This window comes from Tenrec ecaudatus, chromosome 3 (assembly GCF_050624435.1).
Source record: "Tenrec ecaudatus isolate mTenEca1 chromosome 3, mTenEca1.hap1, whole genome shotgun sequence".
In the NCBI taxonomy this organism is placed as follows: Eukaryota; Metazoa; Chordata; class Mammalia; order Afrosoricida; family Tenrecidae; genus Tenrec; species Tenrec ecaudatus.
The window spans coordinates 110,894,094-110,910,826 of record NC_134532.1 but is presented as its reverse complement, the minus strand read 5'-3'; the positions used below and the strand labels follow the sequence as shown (position 1 = coordinate 110,910,826).

Here is a 16,733-nt window from a genome sequence, read left to right as displayed (position 1 = left end):
ATAAAGACCCTGAAAGGATGTAGCCCTGGCACCCACAATTCCCCTTGTTCTAGTCAAACCCCCGTCTCTTGGGCTGTTTGAACTGTGACTGCTTGGTCTACATATGGGTTCTCTATGAGCACAATGAAAAGTTCTGGAATTCTCATTCTTTGCACACTGTTGTTAGCATGCACACAGTCAAATATCTTTGTATAGTCAAAAAACAACAAAAACAAAAACCCACAGGTAAAATTCTCTGCCTTGCTCCCACCTGACATCATCAATTACATTCCTTGTTCCAGGTCCTCTTGAAACCATTTAAAATTATCTTCAGCAAAATTTTACTTGCATGTGATATGAAAGGTATTACTTGATAATTTCCACATTCTTTTGTCATCCTCCTTAAGGATGGGCACAAACCTAGATGTAGATCTCTATATATCACCGTATGTTTATCTATTCTGCAGTTGATGACATGCTTGTTTCTACCTTTTGATTATTCTGAATAGTGCTGCAAGGAAGGAGCACTGCTATACAAATAGCTGTGTAAGTTCCTGCTTTAAATTCTTTTGAGTACCCTACCCAGAAGCAGAATGGCTGGTCGTGTGGCCAGTCTACATTTCACTTGTCCATGGGCGCCATTGCTTCCCCCAGGCGCTGTTCCTTTGGATGCTCCTTCCAGCAAAGGATGAGGCTCACTTTCTCTAGACCCTCCTCTGCCCTTGCTCCCTTCTGCTGTCCCACCTGGTAATAGGATACGATAGGGTCGATACCAGTCAGAGCGAACTCATGGCAGTGGATTGTTGCTTCTGAATGGAGAGAAAGTGGTATTTCATTGTGATTTCAATTTGCATCTCCCTAAGGATTAATTAACAGAAAGATGTGGCTTTCTACTCCTGTAAAGTTACAGTCCCAGAAACTCACGGGGCAGTTCTACCCTGTCCTAACAGGTCTCTATGAGTCAAGATTAATTCAATGGCAGTGAGTTTAGTTTTGGTAACGTTTAATTACATTGAACATCTTTTTTTGTGTAATTACTGGCCTTTTGCATATCTTTGGAGAAATACTTATTTAAGCCCGGTGTTCATTTTTAAATTGTTTATTTTCTTATTGTTGAGTTGTAAGAGTTCTTTACATATTCACATCTATACATATATCTCTATATATAGATTATTCAACACTTTGGGGATATACACACCATTTAGTGGGTTGTCTCTTCACTATTTATGCCTTGATGGTGCTGTTTTTCAGCACTGAAAAAGGGATGATTGGTTTTAACATTTGTCATCACATACATAGCTAAAATATTCCAGTGCTGTGGTAACTGGAAGATTTTATGTCAACTGGACACTCCTGACTAGTGGGTGGAGTCCAACCTGTTGGTCAAGTGGTAGCTCGATGACACCTTTTTGAAGGTGTGGCTTATGGTATGACAATGGAGGACTCTGGGAACTGCCTCTCTGCCACTTCACCCTCTTCCCCATTGGGCCTTTTTTCTGGGAATCTGTGTCTGCCTCCAGGTATGGGCCCATGTGGCTCACCAGAACATGACAGCTGTCAGTTCCTTGCCTTGCTTTTACTGACTTTGGATCCAGGAGACTCCACACCAACTGACCTGTGATCTCCCTGCTTCCCGCTTCACCTTTCTGAGTCAACAGCCTGTAGCTCCGAGAGTCTGAAAGGGCCCGGCTAGCATCAGGTCTATGGTCTTGAGTTGGCCTGAGATGGAGTGTCTTCTTGATCTAGAGTTGCTTCTTAAGACAAAGTGCTTTCTTATACCTATGTGAGTATGAACACTGATATATGAGCATACATATGGAGTGTTTCTCTAGACAACCTGGCCTCACACAAAGGCCCAAATGGAGAGACAAGTCAGGCCTTGGCGTGGTTACTTAGGCATTTTAAAGGTATGTGTCTAATCAGAGTCACTGAGGAGATGCAGAGGTTTCTTTTGATGCTCAATTGACTTGACACCAATTCAGGTGTTCAAGGAAGTCAAGGGGAGTCAGGCAGCACTGCTTTTCATTTAAAAATCTGGAAATAGGTAATATTTGATGGAAAAAAGGCACAAATACAGGGAAAACACCAATTTAGTCTCTTAACATAGGATGGAAGCCCTAGCATGGCTGCTGTGACTGGCAATGTTCAATCATCCGTTTTCTTATTATTGGCTTGATGTGAAATCAACAACTTTAAAGGAAAAGCAAATAGCAGGCAAATACTCCACCCACCTGTGGCGCTCTCTGTGTAACACACCACGCCAGCAAAACTCTGGCCCTTGGCAGTTCTGCTCTTAGTAAAAGTGCATTCAGCCAAGCTGGTCTCTAATCCTTGACAATGCACATGCAGGCAGTCAGTGGCGTTTATGTCTGTGAAGCTTCGTTGACTCTTGAGAGCACCACTGGCAAAGAGAACAAATGAAACGTGAGGTTGGAATACATAATACTTTGCATTAGATGAGAGTAATTGCCCCTCATTTTCTATCTATAAGCTACAAATTGTTCAAGATACTTATATTCTCTGAGCCTCAGCTTTTTTCCACTTCACTGGCTTTAATGAGATGACCTGGGATTGACTTTGTGCGAGGGGGTCTGCCCTTCATCCTCATTCTTGTGTGTTAGCTCAGCTCTTGCATCCTCCCACGCCTCCCCTTTGAGAGTGTCTCTCTTCACCCTTGCTGCGAGACTGCCTAGGATCTGAAAGGCTGTAGTGGTGTAATGTTAGCAAGATCATTTTGCTTTTACATGAAGCTACATTCTCCAAGCTCACGGAAGCAGGAGTGCAGAGATCAAAAGATAAGTTGCATTAGGTAAATTTGCTGCACAAGACCTCTCTAGAGTATTGACAAGCAAGGACGTTCATTTGAAAACCAAGGTGAGCCTGACCCAAGCCACGGTATATTCAATTGCCTCGTATGTTTGTGAACACTGGACATGGCATCAGGAAGACCAAGGATGAATAGATGCAATGGAATTCTGGTGCTGGACAGTGGTGAGCGCACCATGGACTGCTTGTAGGAAAACAAAGGTGTCTTGGAAGAAGCATGGCCAGAGTGCTCCTTCAAAGCAAGGATGACAACTTCATCTCACAGACTCTGGGCATGTCGTTAGGAGAGATGAGTCCCCGGAGAGGACACTATGCTGGGTGAAGTGGAGCACAAAGCAGATTGGACCAGAACATGCACGCTGCTACAGATAAGAGCCCGCAGCACAGGGCATCCAGGAGAGACAAACCCCTCAGGGCCAACAGTGAGAATCGAGATACCAAGAGTATAAGGGGTAGGTGGGGGGAGAAAGGGAGAGTCGATCACAAGGATCAACATATAACCCCCTCCCAGGGGATGAACAACAGAAAAGTGGATGAAGAGAGACAGAGGACAATGTAAGATATGAAAATAATAATCTATCATTTATCAAGGGTTCAAGAGAGGGAGGGAAAAATGAGGAGCTGATACCCAGGGCTCAAGTAGAAAGAAAATGCTTTGAAAATGATGATGGCAGTATATGTACAAATGTGCTTGACACAATGGATGGATGGATAGATTGTGATGGGAGATGCAAGAGTCCCCCAAAAAAGTATTTCATAATAATAATAATAATAATAATAATAATAATAATAAAAGTTTAGATAAATTAAAAAAGAGAAATGTAAGAAGGAGCATCAATCTAAGAAACTGGTAAACATGAGATAAGCCTGAGTAAAGACAGACTGATCACCAATAATATATGTTTATAATAATATAAGGAGGCCTGGTGTATGGAGCCCTGGTGTTGTAGTGGTTATGCATTTGGCTGCTAACTGCAGGGCCCCTGGTTTGAAATCACCAGTGGCTCCAAGGGAGAAAGCTGAGGTTTTCTACTCGGATCAGCAGTCACAGTCTTGAAACCCACAGGGGCATTCTGTCCTGTCCTACAGGGTTGCTATGAGCAGCCATCGATTCCACGGCAGTGAGTTTGGTTTTGATCTTTATCATATAACAGAGATTAATTGTGGGGATATAAAAATGAGGTTGAGGATGAACTATCTGGATGAAAAACAACGGGACCGACAGTTCCGGGGGGACTTGGGGTGGGGGGTAGGGGGGGGTAAGGAAGTGGTGTTAACAAACCCAGGGACAAGGGAAAAACATGGGACCCCAAAGGGTAGAGAAGGGGGAGTGGCAGGCCTGGTGGGAAATGATCAAGGGTAAGGTTGCTTAGAGAAGAGGTATACTCTAGCCCAGGTGGCAATGAAGCATGGTAGTAGGGCAGGAGGAAGGTCAAGGGAGATGGAGGAAAGAGCTAGGAGTCAAAGGGCATTCATGGAGGTCTAGACAAAGACATGTACATGCAAATATATATAGGAGGTTGGGGAAATAGATCTTTGTGTCTATATTTATAGGTCAAGTATTAAGGTGGCGGAAGGACCTTGGGCCTCTACTCAATCACTCCCTCTATGCATGAATACCTTCTTTTATTAAATTGGAACTCTATGATGCTCACTCTCCCGACACAACAGCTGGAGCCAAAATGGGTGAACAAGTAAATGTGGTGAAGAAAGCTGATGGTGCCCGGCTATCAAAAGAGATAGTGACTGGGGTCTTAAAGGCTTGAAGATAAACAAGCGGCCATCTAGCTCAGAAGCAACAAAGTCCACATGGAAGAACACACCAGCCTGTGTGATCGAGTGGTCCCAAAGGGATCAGTTACCAGGCATCAAAGAACAAAATATCATATCATTGACTGCACACCTCCATGATAGGATCGCTGAAGACAAATGGGTGCACAAGCAAATGTGGTGAAGAAAGCTGATGGTGCCTGGCTATCAAAAGAGATAGTGTCTGGGGTCTTAAAGGCTTGAAGGTGAACAAGCGGCCATCTCGCTCAGAAACAAATAAGCCCACATGGAAGAAGCACACCGGCCAGTGCGATCACGAGGTGCCCAAGGGACCAGATATAAGGCATCATGCAAAAAAAAAAGATATAAGTGTGTGTATGTATGTGTATTTATGTGTATATGTATATATGTATGTGTATATATATATTATATTAAATGAAGGGGGAAGTGCAGAGTGGAGACCCAAGGCCCAAGTGTCGGCCAATGGAGATCCCCTCATAGAGGGGCTTAGGAGAGGAGATGGGTTAATTAGGGTGTGAGGTAGTATCAATGAAGAACACAGCTTTCCCCCAGATCCTGGATGCTTCCTCCCCCCAACTACCATGATCCGAATTCTACCTTGCAGGGCTGGATAGGACAGAGGCTGTACACTGGTACATATGAGGGTTGGAGATACAGGGAATCCAGGGTGGATGATACCTCCAGGACCAAGGGCGTGAGGGACGATGCTGGGAGAGTGGAGGGTGAGTGGGTTGGAAAGGGGGAACTGATTACAAGGAGCCACATGTGACCTCTTCCCTGGGAGAGGGACAGCAGAGAAGGGGGGAAGGGAGACCCCGAATAGGGCAAGATATGACAAAATAACGAGGTATAAATTACCAAGGGCATATGAGGGAGGGGGGAAAAGGGAGGGAGGGGGGGAAAAAAAGAGGACCTGATGCAAGGGGCTTAAGTGAAGAGCAAATGCCTTGAGAATGATTGGGACAGGGAATGTATGGGTGTGCTTTATACAATTGATGTATGTATATGTATGGATTGTGGTAAGAGTTGTTGGAGTCCCTAATAAAATGTAAAAGAAGAAAAGAGAAAAAAATGATTAGGGCAAAGACTGTACAGACGTGCTTTATACAATTGATGTATGTATATGTATGAACTGTGAAAAGAATTGTATCAGCCCCAATAAATTGTTAAAAAAAAAAAAAGAGGTTGAAACAAATACTGCAAGTAAACACTTAGATTAGGTCGGTAATTATGTTCCTTGTACTGTTTCATGAGAAGGTGAGAACTTCCAACGTCTCACGGTATATACCAAAATCAAAATAGAATGCATAATACTGAAATCAAAATAGAATGCATAATTACTAAACCTGGTAGAGGAGGAAGAGGATGAGGATTTCAAAAGAAAAGCAGCATAAATAATAAGATCAAAATAAGATGGGGGAAAAACATTGCAAGTAATCACTATAATGTAAACAAGGCTAAATAAACTCTTTAGTTCATAGTGACGGTCATATTAAAAAGAACAAATTTGCTATGTGCTGCTTTTAAGGGACATGTCTAGAATAGAAAAGACACAAAAGTATTAAAAGTAATGGATGGAAAAAGATTTGAGCAAAGAAGCTAGCAAATTATACCAATAAATAACACTGATTATATAGAGTATATTTAACATTGAAGATTTAAAAATTTTATTTCAAACACACATGAAGCATTGTGGTAGTTACATAATCTGTTGTCAGTTTGAGAGGATTAAGAGTGAAGGGGTGGAGCTTAGCCTGTCAATCAGGTGGCAGCTTGATGACCTCATTTGGAGGCGCAAAGGAGATAAACAGCTCCCTTGAGGAGGGACACACGCTTACTCCCTGGGAGATATTGCCGTTGACAAGCCACATAGAGACAGGCTGATGGCAGCCAGAACCTCAGAGATGGAGAAACCATGTGGAGACTCCTGCCAGCGCTGATATGCTTACACCGCCACTGGATCCACAAGACTTCCCACCCACTGGCCTGTGATCGTCCTGCATTCAGCATCATTCCATGTGTTTCATGAGTCTGGAGAGGACTTTATAGATTGGTATCAGACATGTGGGCTAATACCGGATTTGTGGACTTGATATGAACTGAGCTGGAACGTTCTCAATATTCAATTGCTCTTGTACATAAAGCTCTTTCTTATACACATGAGTGTCTATGAATTTGTTTCTTTAGTCTACCCAGTCTAACACAAGCATTTAAACTATACTCAGCCACCTCGGGCCGTCCTCCTCTGTTCTCTGAGTTGCAAACGACGCATCAGTAACAGATTGAGTTTTCCAATTTGGATCAAAGTCAGAAACTCGGAAGCTAGCGTATGAATGTAAAGATATGAAGTTTGATTGTCTAAACCATCTTATTTAATTAATAATTCCCCACATCTTTCACTTTATCTCTGAAATAGACTCCCCCACCCCACCCCCTTGAGTAGGCTGCTAACCACAAGGTCAGCAGTTCAAAACCACCAGCCACTGTGAAGGAGGAAGATGAGGCTGTCTACTCCTGCCGAGTCACAGGCTTGGCTTGGAAACCACAGGCATAGTTCTACCCTGTCCTGTAGGGTTGCTATGAGTCAGAATTGACTATGTCAGTCAGTTTTTAAAAAGAAATTTTCTTGGCTTTAAGCTTTTTCTCTTAATGGATTCAATTATTTATGAATGAACTTTTCATATTGTTTAGGTACTTGTTTTTTCTACCCAGAAAATAACCCCAAACATGAAATTTCTCTTCCTCTCTGGACAGAAAGATATTTACTTCTCAATTCCTAAATAATTTTCTGATTTAAAGTACTTAGAATTTCAGACCCTTTATTGTTATTTGAAAAGATGTTTTAAAACTCATTTTCTTAGAAAAAAAACAAACTCATTTTCTTGATCAAAAAGATCTAGTTTTTGCAGCTTTTAAGATTACACATTTCCATTAAACTAGTCTAAATAAGAGTTTTCAAATCCTGCCTATCATGATAGGTATGAAAACCGGAACACATATTGTTAACCATTTTCGCCAGTGGCCTCACTGTGGGGGAGCTTGAACCACCCAGGGAGCACAGCACAGAGATGACACCACAAGGACTTCCTGTAAAATGTTTGTGCAGTGAGTTTCACGAGAAACTTATTGTTTTTAAAGGATCCCCATAGTTAGCTATTACAACAAGAATATCTATATGTATTTTTACTATTTAAAAATCACGGTCAATTTTACTAGGATTTACAATAAAAGCATTACATAGCAACTTTAAAATTTCTTATTTTATTTTATTAATTTGGGGGGAATATTTTTGTAGATTAAAAAAAAGAATTTTTTCATTAGCCCACCTTACATGTATCATTATATGTGTGAGGCTAAAACTGTACGAATGGACTTTGGAACCTGTGCTCTCGTCAGAACGATTATTTCTACCTAATTACAAGGACGTTTCAAAACACATAATTTCATTGCTACAAACACACTGTTGTTCTGGTTGATGCTGATGTTTTTATTGCTGCAGGTTTTGTCAAGGTGCTGGTGTGCTAGCTATGCTAGTGGGGAGATAACTGTTTGTAAACCTCTAGCAATAATTACTTTTCTAGACTTCAGTTATTATAGGAGAAAAATAAAAATAAGACCTATGCAGCTACAAAGTAAGTCTCAGCAACTAAATACACATGCCAAACTACCACCACATGGACACAACTGAATAAGAAATCATTAATAAAAAGATAACCAAGGAATAGGGAGGTAGCTCCAGGGATAACACATTCATTCAGAAAGTGAAGCAGAGACTGCTCCGTTATTCACGAGTCAAAGGCAAAAGTATATGGGTAATTTTTAAATGTCTTGAACTGAACAGCAACAACAAAACCCCCCATACCTGTAGCATGCAGACGGGGACTTATACTTTGCATGCTTCTATTCGGAAATCAGAACATCTGAAAACTGATGAACTAAACATCCAACTCCACAGCTTAAGGGGACAAAGCTACAATGACCCAAGAAGAAGAGAGTTGAAGTTGACAACTAAGATGAATAATTAGCAAAAGAGTCAGGGCAACAAATATGAACAGCAACCTGACTAATACAGTAGACAAGCCTCTGTGGATCAGGGGGAACCCAGAGAAGGCATAAAGAAGCAGTGTTCGTCGTGAAAACGGACACAGGGTAGAGAAAGCATGGTGAAGGATGTGTTTGCAACACCCTGAACCAGCAAAGGGTATAAGTCCGGACTGTTCTCCTACAAGCTCACAGATGCGCTGGGCTGCACAGGATCCTAAATGGTACACAAACCCACACCTGCCAACAGGTGGGAAGTTCATGTTCTTGGGTAGCCAGTGAGGAAGCAGAGGCACAAAGGGATTCGTCCTGAGAGAAGGAAAAGCCCAAGCCTCTTGCTGTGACAGAGAACTGCACCGTGGCTTTCCCAGGCTGTGCATCTTTCTGGAAGCAGACTTTGAATGCCTGCTGACCTTTTGGTTAGGAGCCAAGTCCTTAACCGCTGGGCCATCATCAGGGGCTTCCTAGAACAGAGTCAGGTAACCAGAAAGCAATAGGCCAGTAACCTCGAGGAAAATCAACCCTGAAAAACTACCCATCGAAAGGCTCACTGTTGAAATCCCAGGTCGCGGCAAGCCACGTTGGCCTGTGTGATGGTCCAGCCGTTTTGGCAGATGAATTCTGTCTTATCTTGGTTCACAAGTTTTACTTCAACCACTCCCTCTGAATTAGTGTTTCCATACTTCAAGGAAACACTGAATTGTCCTAAAATAAAGCAACCAAAAGAAAGAGAATCACATTTAGGCATTCCTTAGGCATTTAGGTTTTCCTGCTTGAGTACAATCCTTAAAAATCATCAAATACCTCATATCAAATGAACACCACAACGATTTTAACCAATACGACTACCTCTCTGTCCAGGGCTGGGCTGCCCTCGTCTCGTTCACCTGGTGTTGTTGCTGCAGGAAAGCCTCCAGTGGATGGCTTTAACAAACACAAATGGACGCTTTCTGTTTGTTTGTTTGACCCGCCCCAGGCCCGTTTGCTTATTTTAAAAATCATTTTATTGGGGGCTCACACAATTCTTATCCCAATCCATACATACATACATACATTGTGTCAAGCACATTTGTACATTTGTTGCCATCATCATTCTCAAAATATTTACTTTCTACTTGAGCCCTTGATATCAGCTAATCATTTTCCCCCTCCCTCCCCACTCCCTCACGAACCCTTGATAATTTATAAATTATTATTATTTTGTCATATCTTACACTGTCCAATGTCTTCTTTCACCCACTTTTCTGTTGTCCATCCCCCGGGGAGGAGGTTATATGTAGATCCTTGTGATCGGTTCCTCCTTTCTACCGCACCTTCCCTCCACCCTCCCGGTATCGCCACTCTCACCACTGGTCCTGAGGGGTTCATCTGTTCTGGATTCCCTGTGTTTCCAGTTCCTATCTGTACCAGTGTACATCTTGTGGTCTAGCCAGATTTGGGATCATGATAGTTGAGGGAGTAAGCATTTAAGAACTAGAGGGAAGTTGTATGTTTCATTGTTGATACCCTGCACCCTGACTGGCTCATCTCCTCCCCACGACCCTTCTGTAAGGGGGTTGGACGCTCTTTCTTAAATGAGAAGATGAGCAGTCTGAACTCAGCACACAGCTCTATGGGAAGGCTTTCTTTCTCTGCTGGCTCTAGGGGAAGGGCCTCATCTCCTGTCAACATCATGGTGTCCCTCTGAGTTGGAATTGACCAGAGAGCAATGTGTTTGCTTGGTTTGGGTTTCTAGTTAATCTTGTGGAGGCATTGGTGGGTCTGTGGAAGAATTGTCACCTTTCATGGGGCAGTTCCTGGTTCCCTTCTGAGCCAATACCACTCTCATTAGTGGTGCCTTGCGTGATGGTGCAAAGGCTTTGGCCAAACTTCCAGACTAAGCAGGACTAGAAACAAGGCTTAGTAATTCTGTTGTTCACACTCGTCCGTCCCCAAGTGATCATGGGAATGGAGCAGGCCCAGGCAACATTTCCCATTATTTCATTGTGCATCGGGTCACCATGAATTGGGGCCAACTCGACAGCAATTAATAACATATATTTTAAATATATATCACTCTACTAATCTTACATATATATCACTGAAAAACAACCCACAACTCACTGCCATTGAGTTCATTTGGACCACAGCGCCCCTGGAGGCCAAAGCAGAACTGCCCATGTGGGTCTCTGAGGCTTAAACTCTTTACAGCGCGGGGAGTCCCATCATTCTCCCGGGGAGGAGCTAGTACATTTAACCATAAGGTTGGCAGCTCAGGATGATACACACTATGCTCTCAGGGTTCCTTACAGGTCCCTGCATGGTGCAAACAGTTAATACATTTGGCTGTTAACCGAAAGGTGGGAGGTTAGTGTTTACCCCGAAGCGCCTCGGGAGAAAGGCCTGGTGATCTACTTCTGAAACACCACCCAGGGAAAACCCTGTGGAGAGTGGTTCCACTTGGCACATGTGGGGTCACAATGCACTGAAGGTGACCCCGCAGCAATTGGTTTGGCTGTTCTAAACTTACTCCAAAGTGCATGCTCTTTAACGTTAGCCAACTGAACACTAATGACGTGAGAAGTGTTCATGCTGCTCACGTCTTGAAGGCTGTCAGGCGAGAAGGGGCACTGGCACAGGGACCTCCCCTGCTGCCTTTCTCCACCCCACCGGGTCCCAAGGAGGGGCTCCGACTGGCAGCTCTCTTCTGCCTTTCCCACACTGCCCAGCCTCTTAGTCTCAGAGACAGCTGTGAGTACATCATGGTGCTTTTGAAAGAAATGTTATAAGCATTCACCTGTAAGTTCACTACTTTCCTGTGATGAGTTGCCTGTGACAGAAGATAGTAGGTTGAAATTTAACGAGCACTTTTAGTGTGCTAAGAACTTGCATGCGTTTATTCCATCTTCACAAGTACCTTATAGGTCAGGAGCTACTATTACACACTAGAACCCAGAGAGGTCGTGGAGCTTGTCAGAGAGCTTAGCTGGAGCTTGGAGAGACGAAATAAAATCTGACTGGCAATGAGATACTCATCTCCAACACTCTACCAATTCATATATTAGAATTTCAGCCTGCTCATAAGTTAGGCACCTGGATGGACTGTAGACCACTTTCTGACCTGACAGGCCAAATTTGCTAAATTGTATGTCTAAGTCAGCAGTGGCCCAAGGAAGGTCAATTTGAAGAAGCAAAGCCAGTGATGTGAGGGGAGGGGGAGGAAGGACAGAATCAATAAATACGTGTCTGGTAGGAGCCTGACCAGGCTGAATGCCGGTATCAGTCTCATGGTAGGACTTTTTCGCTGGGTCTTGCATGGACTCTTAATGGTCCTGGGAATACTCCCACTCATCATGTAGAAGAAATGCAAACAGAGGTCTGAGCCTCAGAGGGTGACACGATGCTCACACTGGTGTCAGGGCAATGTGTTCTAGAGCCGGCTCCTTGTGATGGCTGATTTTCTTAGTTCATTTCTAAGTTACTATAAAGCGTAAAGAGAAGAGCCCTGAGTCATCTCCATCATATTTCACAGCAAAGGGATTTTCTAAAAGAAACCCTGGCTGACAACTGCCCTCTATGTCATAGAACAAGTTGGTCTTGAAAACTAGGCTTTTCTTTCTTTCTTTCTTTTTTTTTTTTTTTTTGAAAACTAGGCTTTTCTTACCTTCAGGTAGGCATGGCCCGCTATTTGAAAACTTTGCCTGTGGACGAAGACATTCAAAGCTCTTTAGCTGGCAGTAAGTTGAGAAGCTTCTTCCATTCGTGGAACATACTGAAGTGCCGTTCTTTGGGCACTGATAAGGGAGCTTACACATACAGACCCCATCGATGCACTTCATCCATGGTTGGCAGAAGACTTTGTCACAGGAGAGATATGTGTATTTTTCTGTTAAGCACTTTTTATCTATGAGGTCCGTTTTAGATATGCCTGATGTTACAGTAAGCTGTCAAACACAAAACATACATGAATGTAATATCAAACTAAAGTCTTTTTGAATCAGCCATCGAAAACCTTTGGTCATCATATATTTAATAAGGTCATCATAAAGGTTAGGAATATGACATAGATAATGCTTTAAAGGTACTAATTATGAAATCAATGGATACTATGGCTATCCTAAGACCACTGTCAAATTCATGGATTCAGCAATCATGTTAAGTAGCAACAAAATTGGTGCTGAACGTAGTTTCATCAATGAATGAAACTTATTAATTCTATTCTTAAGTGAAAAACCCTTTTAAATTACGTGGCATTTAGGGATTATATCAAGTAGACAATCCTGGCTAGGGTTGGAGTTTAGCCAGTCAGTTAAGTCAGAGCCTGATGACACCTCCTTGATGTCATAAGCCTGCTATATGAGAGCAAGGTGAATAGAGACAATCTCTCTCTCTCTCTCTCTGTCCCTTCACCTTTCTGTGTGCTGGGACTCCAACACTGATCCTGAGAGCTGCTGGTGGGTGCACTGCCATGTCGCTACTTACCTTTGATCCACACCATTCAGCACCCTGTGATCTCCCTGCATTCTGCATCATTGCATGTGGTTGTGTGAGTCTGGAGAGGGACTTGTGGACTAGCACTGGACTTGCAGACTTGAGATAGGCTGGGCTGGGATACTTTCTTGATGTATAATTATTTCTTGATATAAAGTTCTTTCTTATACAAAGATGAGTGTCACTAAACTTGTTTCTCTAGCCAACCTGACCTAACACAGATGGGAAGCTCAGAGTGAGGTGCTAGACCGAGCCTAAGGATAGCAGAGGACTAAGCAGTTGAAACAACTTAACAGCACCTAGCAACAATAATAGGTGGTTGAGAGTAAAGAGGACTATACTGACCTTAGGTTTGAGGCTGAGTGCTTGTAAGGACATGTAATGCCCTTAATAAAAAACAAAGTAGTGTGTAGAACATTGTCTTTATAGATTGTATTGTGCCAATTTAACTAGGTGTACCCTGATCAGAGCACACGGGAGCAAATGAAGGGGGAGGAATAGAGAGTGGAACACATCCTGATCCACCAAGCCTTGAGGACGATATCCCTGCTCAGAGCAGCCAATGCACAGAGAGGACCATAGGGCTGCCCCCACTGAGAGATACAACGTCCCTCACTGACCAATAGCAGCGCTATGGGGAACAACACTGTAGACACTGTGGGAATTGTGCCTGATCTGACCCCACCACACCAAGGTGAAACACTAAGGGCGTGCAACAGAACAGCAAGGGGAGCAGAGCAAGGAAGTCCCCAGGGAATACCAAAAATAGACTTTGGGGCCAGGGCATGGCACCCCATCAGACTCGACTGAAAAACGCTCCTAAAGGTCAACAAACAGACCTTGAACTATTTATAGGCTTTCCTTGGGTTTTTTTTGCTTGGTTTTTGTTGTTGTTGTCTTTTCTTTTGTTGCTTTGTTTTGCTCTGTCTTTAGGGAGAGATGTTCTTGAGAGAGAGAGGGTGGGGGAGGGAGGGGAAAATATATGAGAAGCTTATAACAAGGGCTCAAGTAGAAAGAAAATGTTTTGAAAATGATGATGGCAACAAATGTACAAATGTGCTTAAAACAATGGATGGATGGATTGTGATAATAGTAGTACAAACCCCGAATAAAATGATTAAAACAAGAATGGAACTTATTCATAATCTTGGGGCTGCTTGCATATTAAAATATACTATGAATCCCCAAAGTATATATATTTATAATAATATAGCATTTCCAAAATACATTGGGCCATAAAACCTGTTTTTTAATTTAAAAAATTATCAATCATTTTATTGGGGCTCTTTCAAATCTTATAACAATCCATCACTGAATTGTATTAAACACACTTGTACATATGTTGCCATCAACATTTCCAAAATATTTTCTTTCTACTTGAGTCCTTGGTATCAGCTCTTTTTCCCTCCCACCCTCGTGAAACCATGATCAATTATATATTTTTATTGTTTTTTCATATCTTACACGGTCTGTCTTCACCCACATTTCTGTTATTCATCCCCTTTGGGGTGGGGGTTTTACATATAACCTTGTGATGGTTTCCCCCTTTCTCCCTCCCCCTCCCACCATACCCTTCCTCTTATATGACTACTCCCACTACTGTTTCTGAGAGGTTTATTTGTCCTGAATTCCATGTGTTGAGAGCTCTTATCTGTACCAATGTGTGTACTGTGGTCTAGTTAGATTTGTAAGGTAGAACTGGGTCATGGTATTGGGGGGCGGGAGAGGTAAGCGTTCAGGAACTAGAGGAATGATGTGTCTTTCACTGGTGTTCTACTGTACCCTCATTATATCATCCCTTGCAACCCTCCCATGGGGAATGTCCAATTGTCTACAGATGGACTTTGGGTCTCCACTCAACCCCCCTTTGTCACATCGACATAACTGTTTGGGATCTTTTGATACCTGACAGCTGATCCAGTCGACACCTCATGGTCACACAGGCTGGTGTGCTTCTTCCAGGTGGCCTTATTTGCTTCCCAGGTGGCCACTGTTTAACTCCAAGCCTTTAAGATTTGAGGCGTTTTGTGGGAAGGGGGAAATGGCTTTCTGGATCTTAGAAGACAAGCCATTGACTTACTTATCAACTTATTCAATTAATGAATTGGTGAACTATTTTGTGTTGGCTTGAATTTTCCCTTTAATTCTTTTAGCTTGAGAAATGTAGAGCATATTCTTCCTTTTTGGTTTTCTAACTCAAGATCTTTACGCATTCATTATGATACTTTGTCTTCTTGTACTGCCTCTTGAAATTGTTTGCTTCCATTTGATTTAGTTATTCTATGTTTAATAGCAAGTTTTAAAGTCTCTATTGACATCCATGTTTGATTTTTCTTTCTTTCACACTGAAAGAGCTAAAGAAAAAAATTCAAGTCTTGGACTACAATATTAAATTATGAGTAAAAGAATATTAAAAGTTGGACATTGAATAGGAAAGACTGAAGAAGAATTGATACATTTGAATTGTGCTGAAGAAGTAATAAGAGTACCATGGACTACTCAAAAGATAAACTGATCTGTATTGGAAGAAGTACAGCCAGAGTGCTCTTAGAGGCAAGGACGCAAGTCTTCATCTTACATACTTTGAACATGTTGTCAGAAGAGGCCAGTCCTTGGGGAAGGGCATCATGTTTGGTAAAGTAAAAAAAGGGGCTGTGAAAAACAGGAAGGCCTTCAAGGAGTTAGACTGACATTGTGGCTGTAACAATGGGCTCAAGCATAGGAACAATTCTGAGGATGGCCCAGGACTGGAAAGTGTTTCAGTCTGTCGCTGTGGGTTGGAACTGACTCAATGGCACCTAACAACAACAAAAACATAGGTAAAATATTGAACAATGCAGGAAACATCAGCAGAAGAAGGAAGGAATACACAGTCACTCTACCAAACAATAATTGGCCAATATTAAACCATTTCAGGAGGTGGCAGCATATGACTAAGAGCCAGTAATATGATGGACAGTGGAGAAGTGGGTGAAGGGAGACATCGGACGGTATAAGATATGACAAAATAATAATAATTTATAAATTATCAAGGGTTCATGGGGGAGTGGGGAGCAGAGAGGGAGGGAAAAAATGAGCAAACACTAGGAGCTCAGGTAGAAAGCAAATGTTTTGAGAATGATAAGGGAAACAAATGTACAAAAGTACTTGACACAATGGATGTATGTGTGGATTGTGATAAGAGTTGACAAGCCCCCAATAAAATGATTCAATTTTAAAAAGAGCCAATAATATTAAAGGAAGAAGTCCAAGTTGTACAGGAGGCTTTGACAAAAATCAAAGATCTAGGAATGGATAGCACACCAATAGATATGTCTCAAACTAATGCAGTACTGAAAACTCTCAGTAGTCTATTATGCTATGACACTTGGAAGACTTCTATCTGGCCAACTAACTGGTAGACATCATTTGTGCCCAATTCAAAGAAAGGTGATCCAACAAAACGTGGAATTTATCAAACAGTATCATTAATATCACATGCAAGTAAAATTTTACTGGAGATAATTTTTAAATGATTGAAAGAGTATATTAACGCATAACAGCTAGAAATTTGAGGTGATTCAGAAGAGTGCATTGAATAAGCGATATCATTGCTGATCTTGGCTGAAAGAAGAGAATGTCAGAAA

At 42.2% G+C, this 16,733-nt stretch overlaps 1 protein-coding gene across 5 annotated transcripts in view; it reads right to left on the bottom strand.

Moving 5' to 3' along the window:
• CFI (complement factor I) overlaps positions 1-16,733 on the bottom strand; it is a 64,251-nt gene that overhangs the window by 25,754 nt on the left and 21,764 nt on the right. For all 5 annotated transcript variants that reach the window (XM_075543929.1, XM_075543928.1, XM_075543930.1 and 2 more), the window contains 3 exons: positions 12,281-12,560; positions 9,189-9,342; positions 2,211-2,380 (listed from right to left, as the gene is read on the bottom strand). In XM_075543929.1, coding sequence (XP_075400044.1) covers positions 2,211-2,380; positions 9,189-9,342; positions 12,281-12,560 — 604 coding nt within the window. The remainder of the gene's footprint in view (positions 1-2,210; positions 2,381-9,188; positions 9,343-12,280; positions 12,561-16,733) is intronic.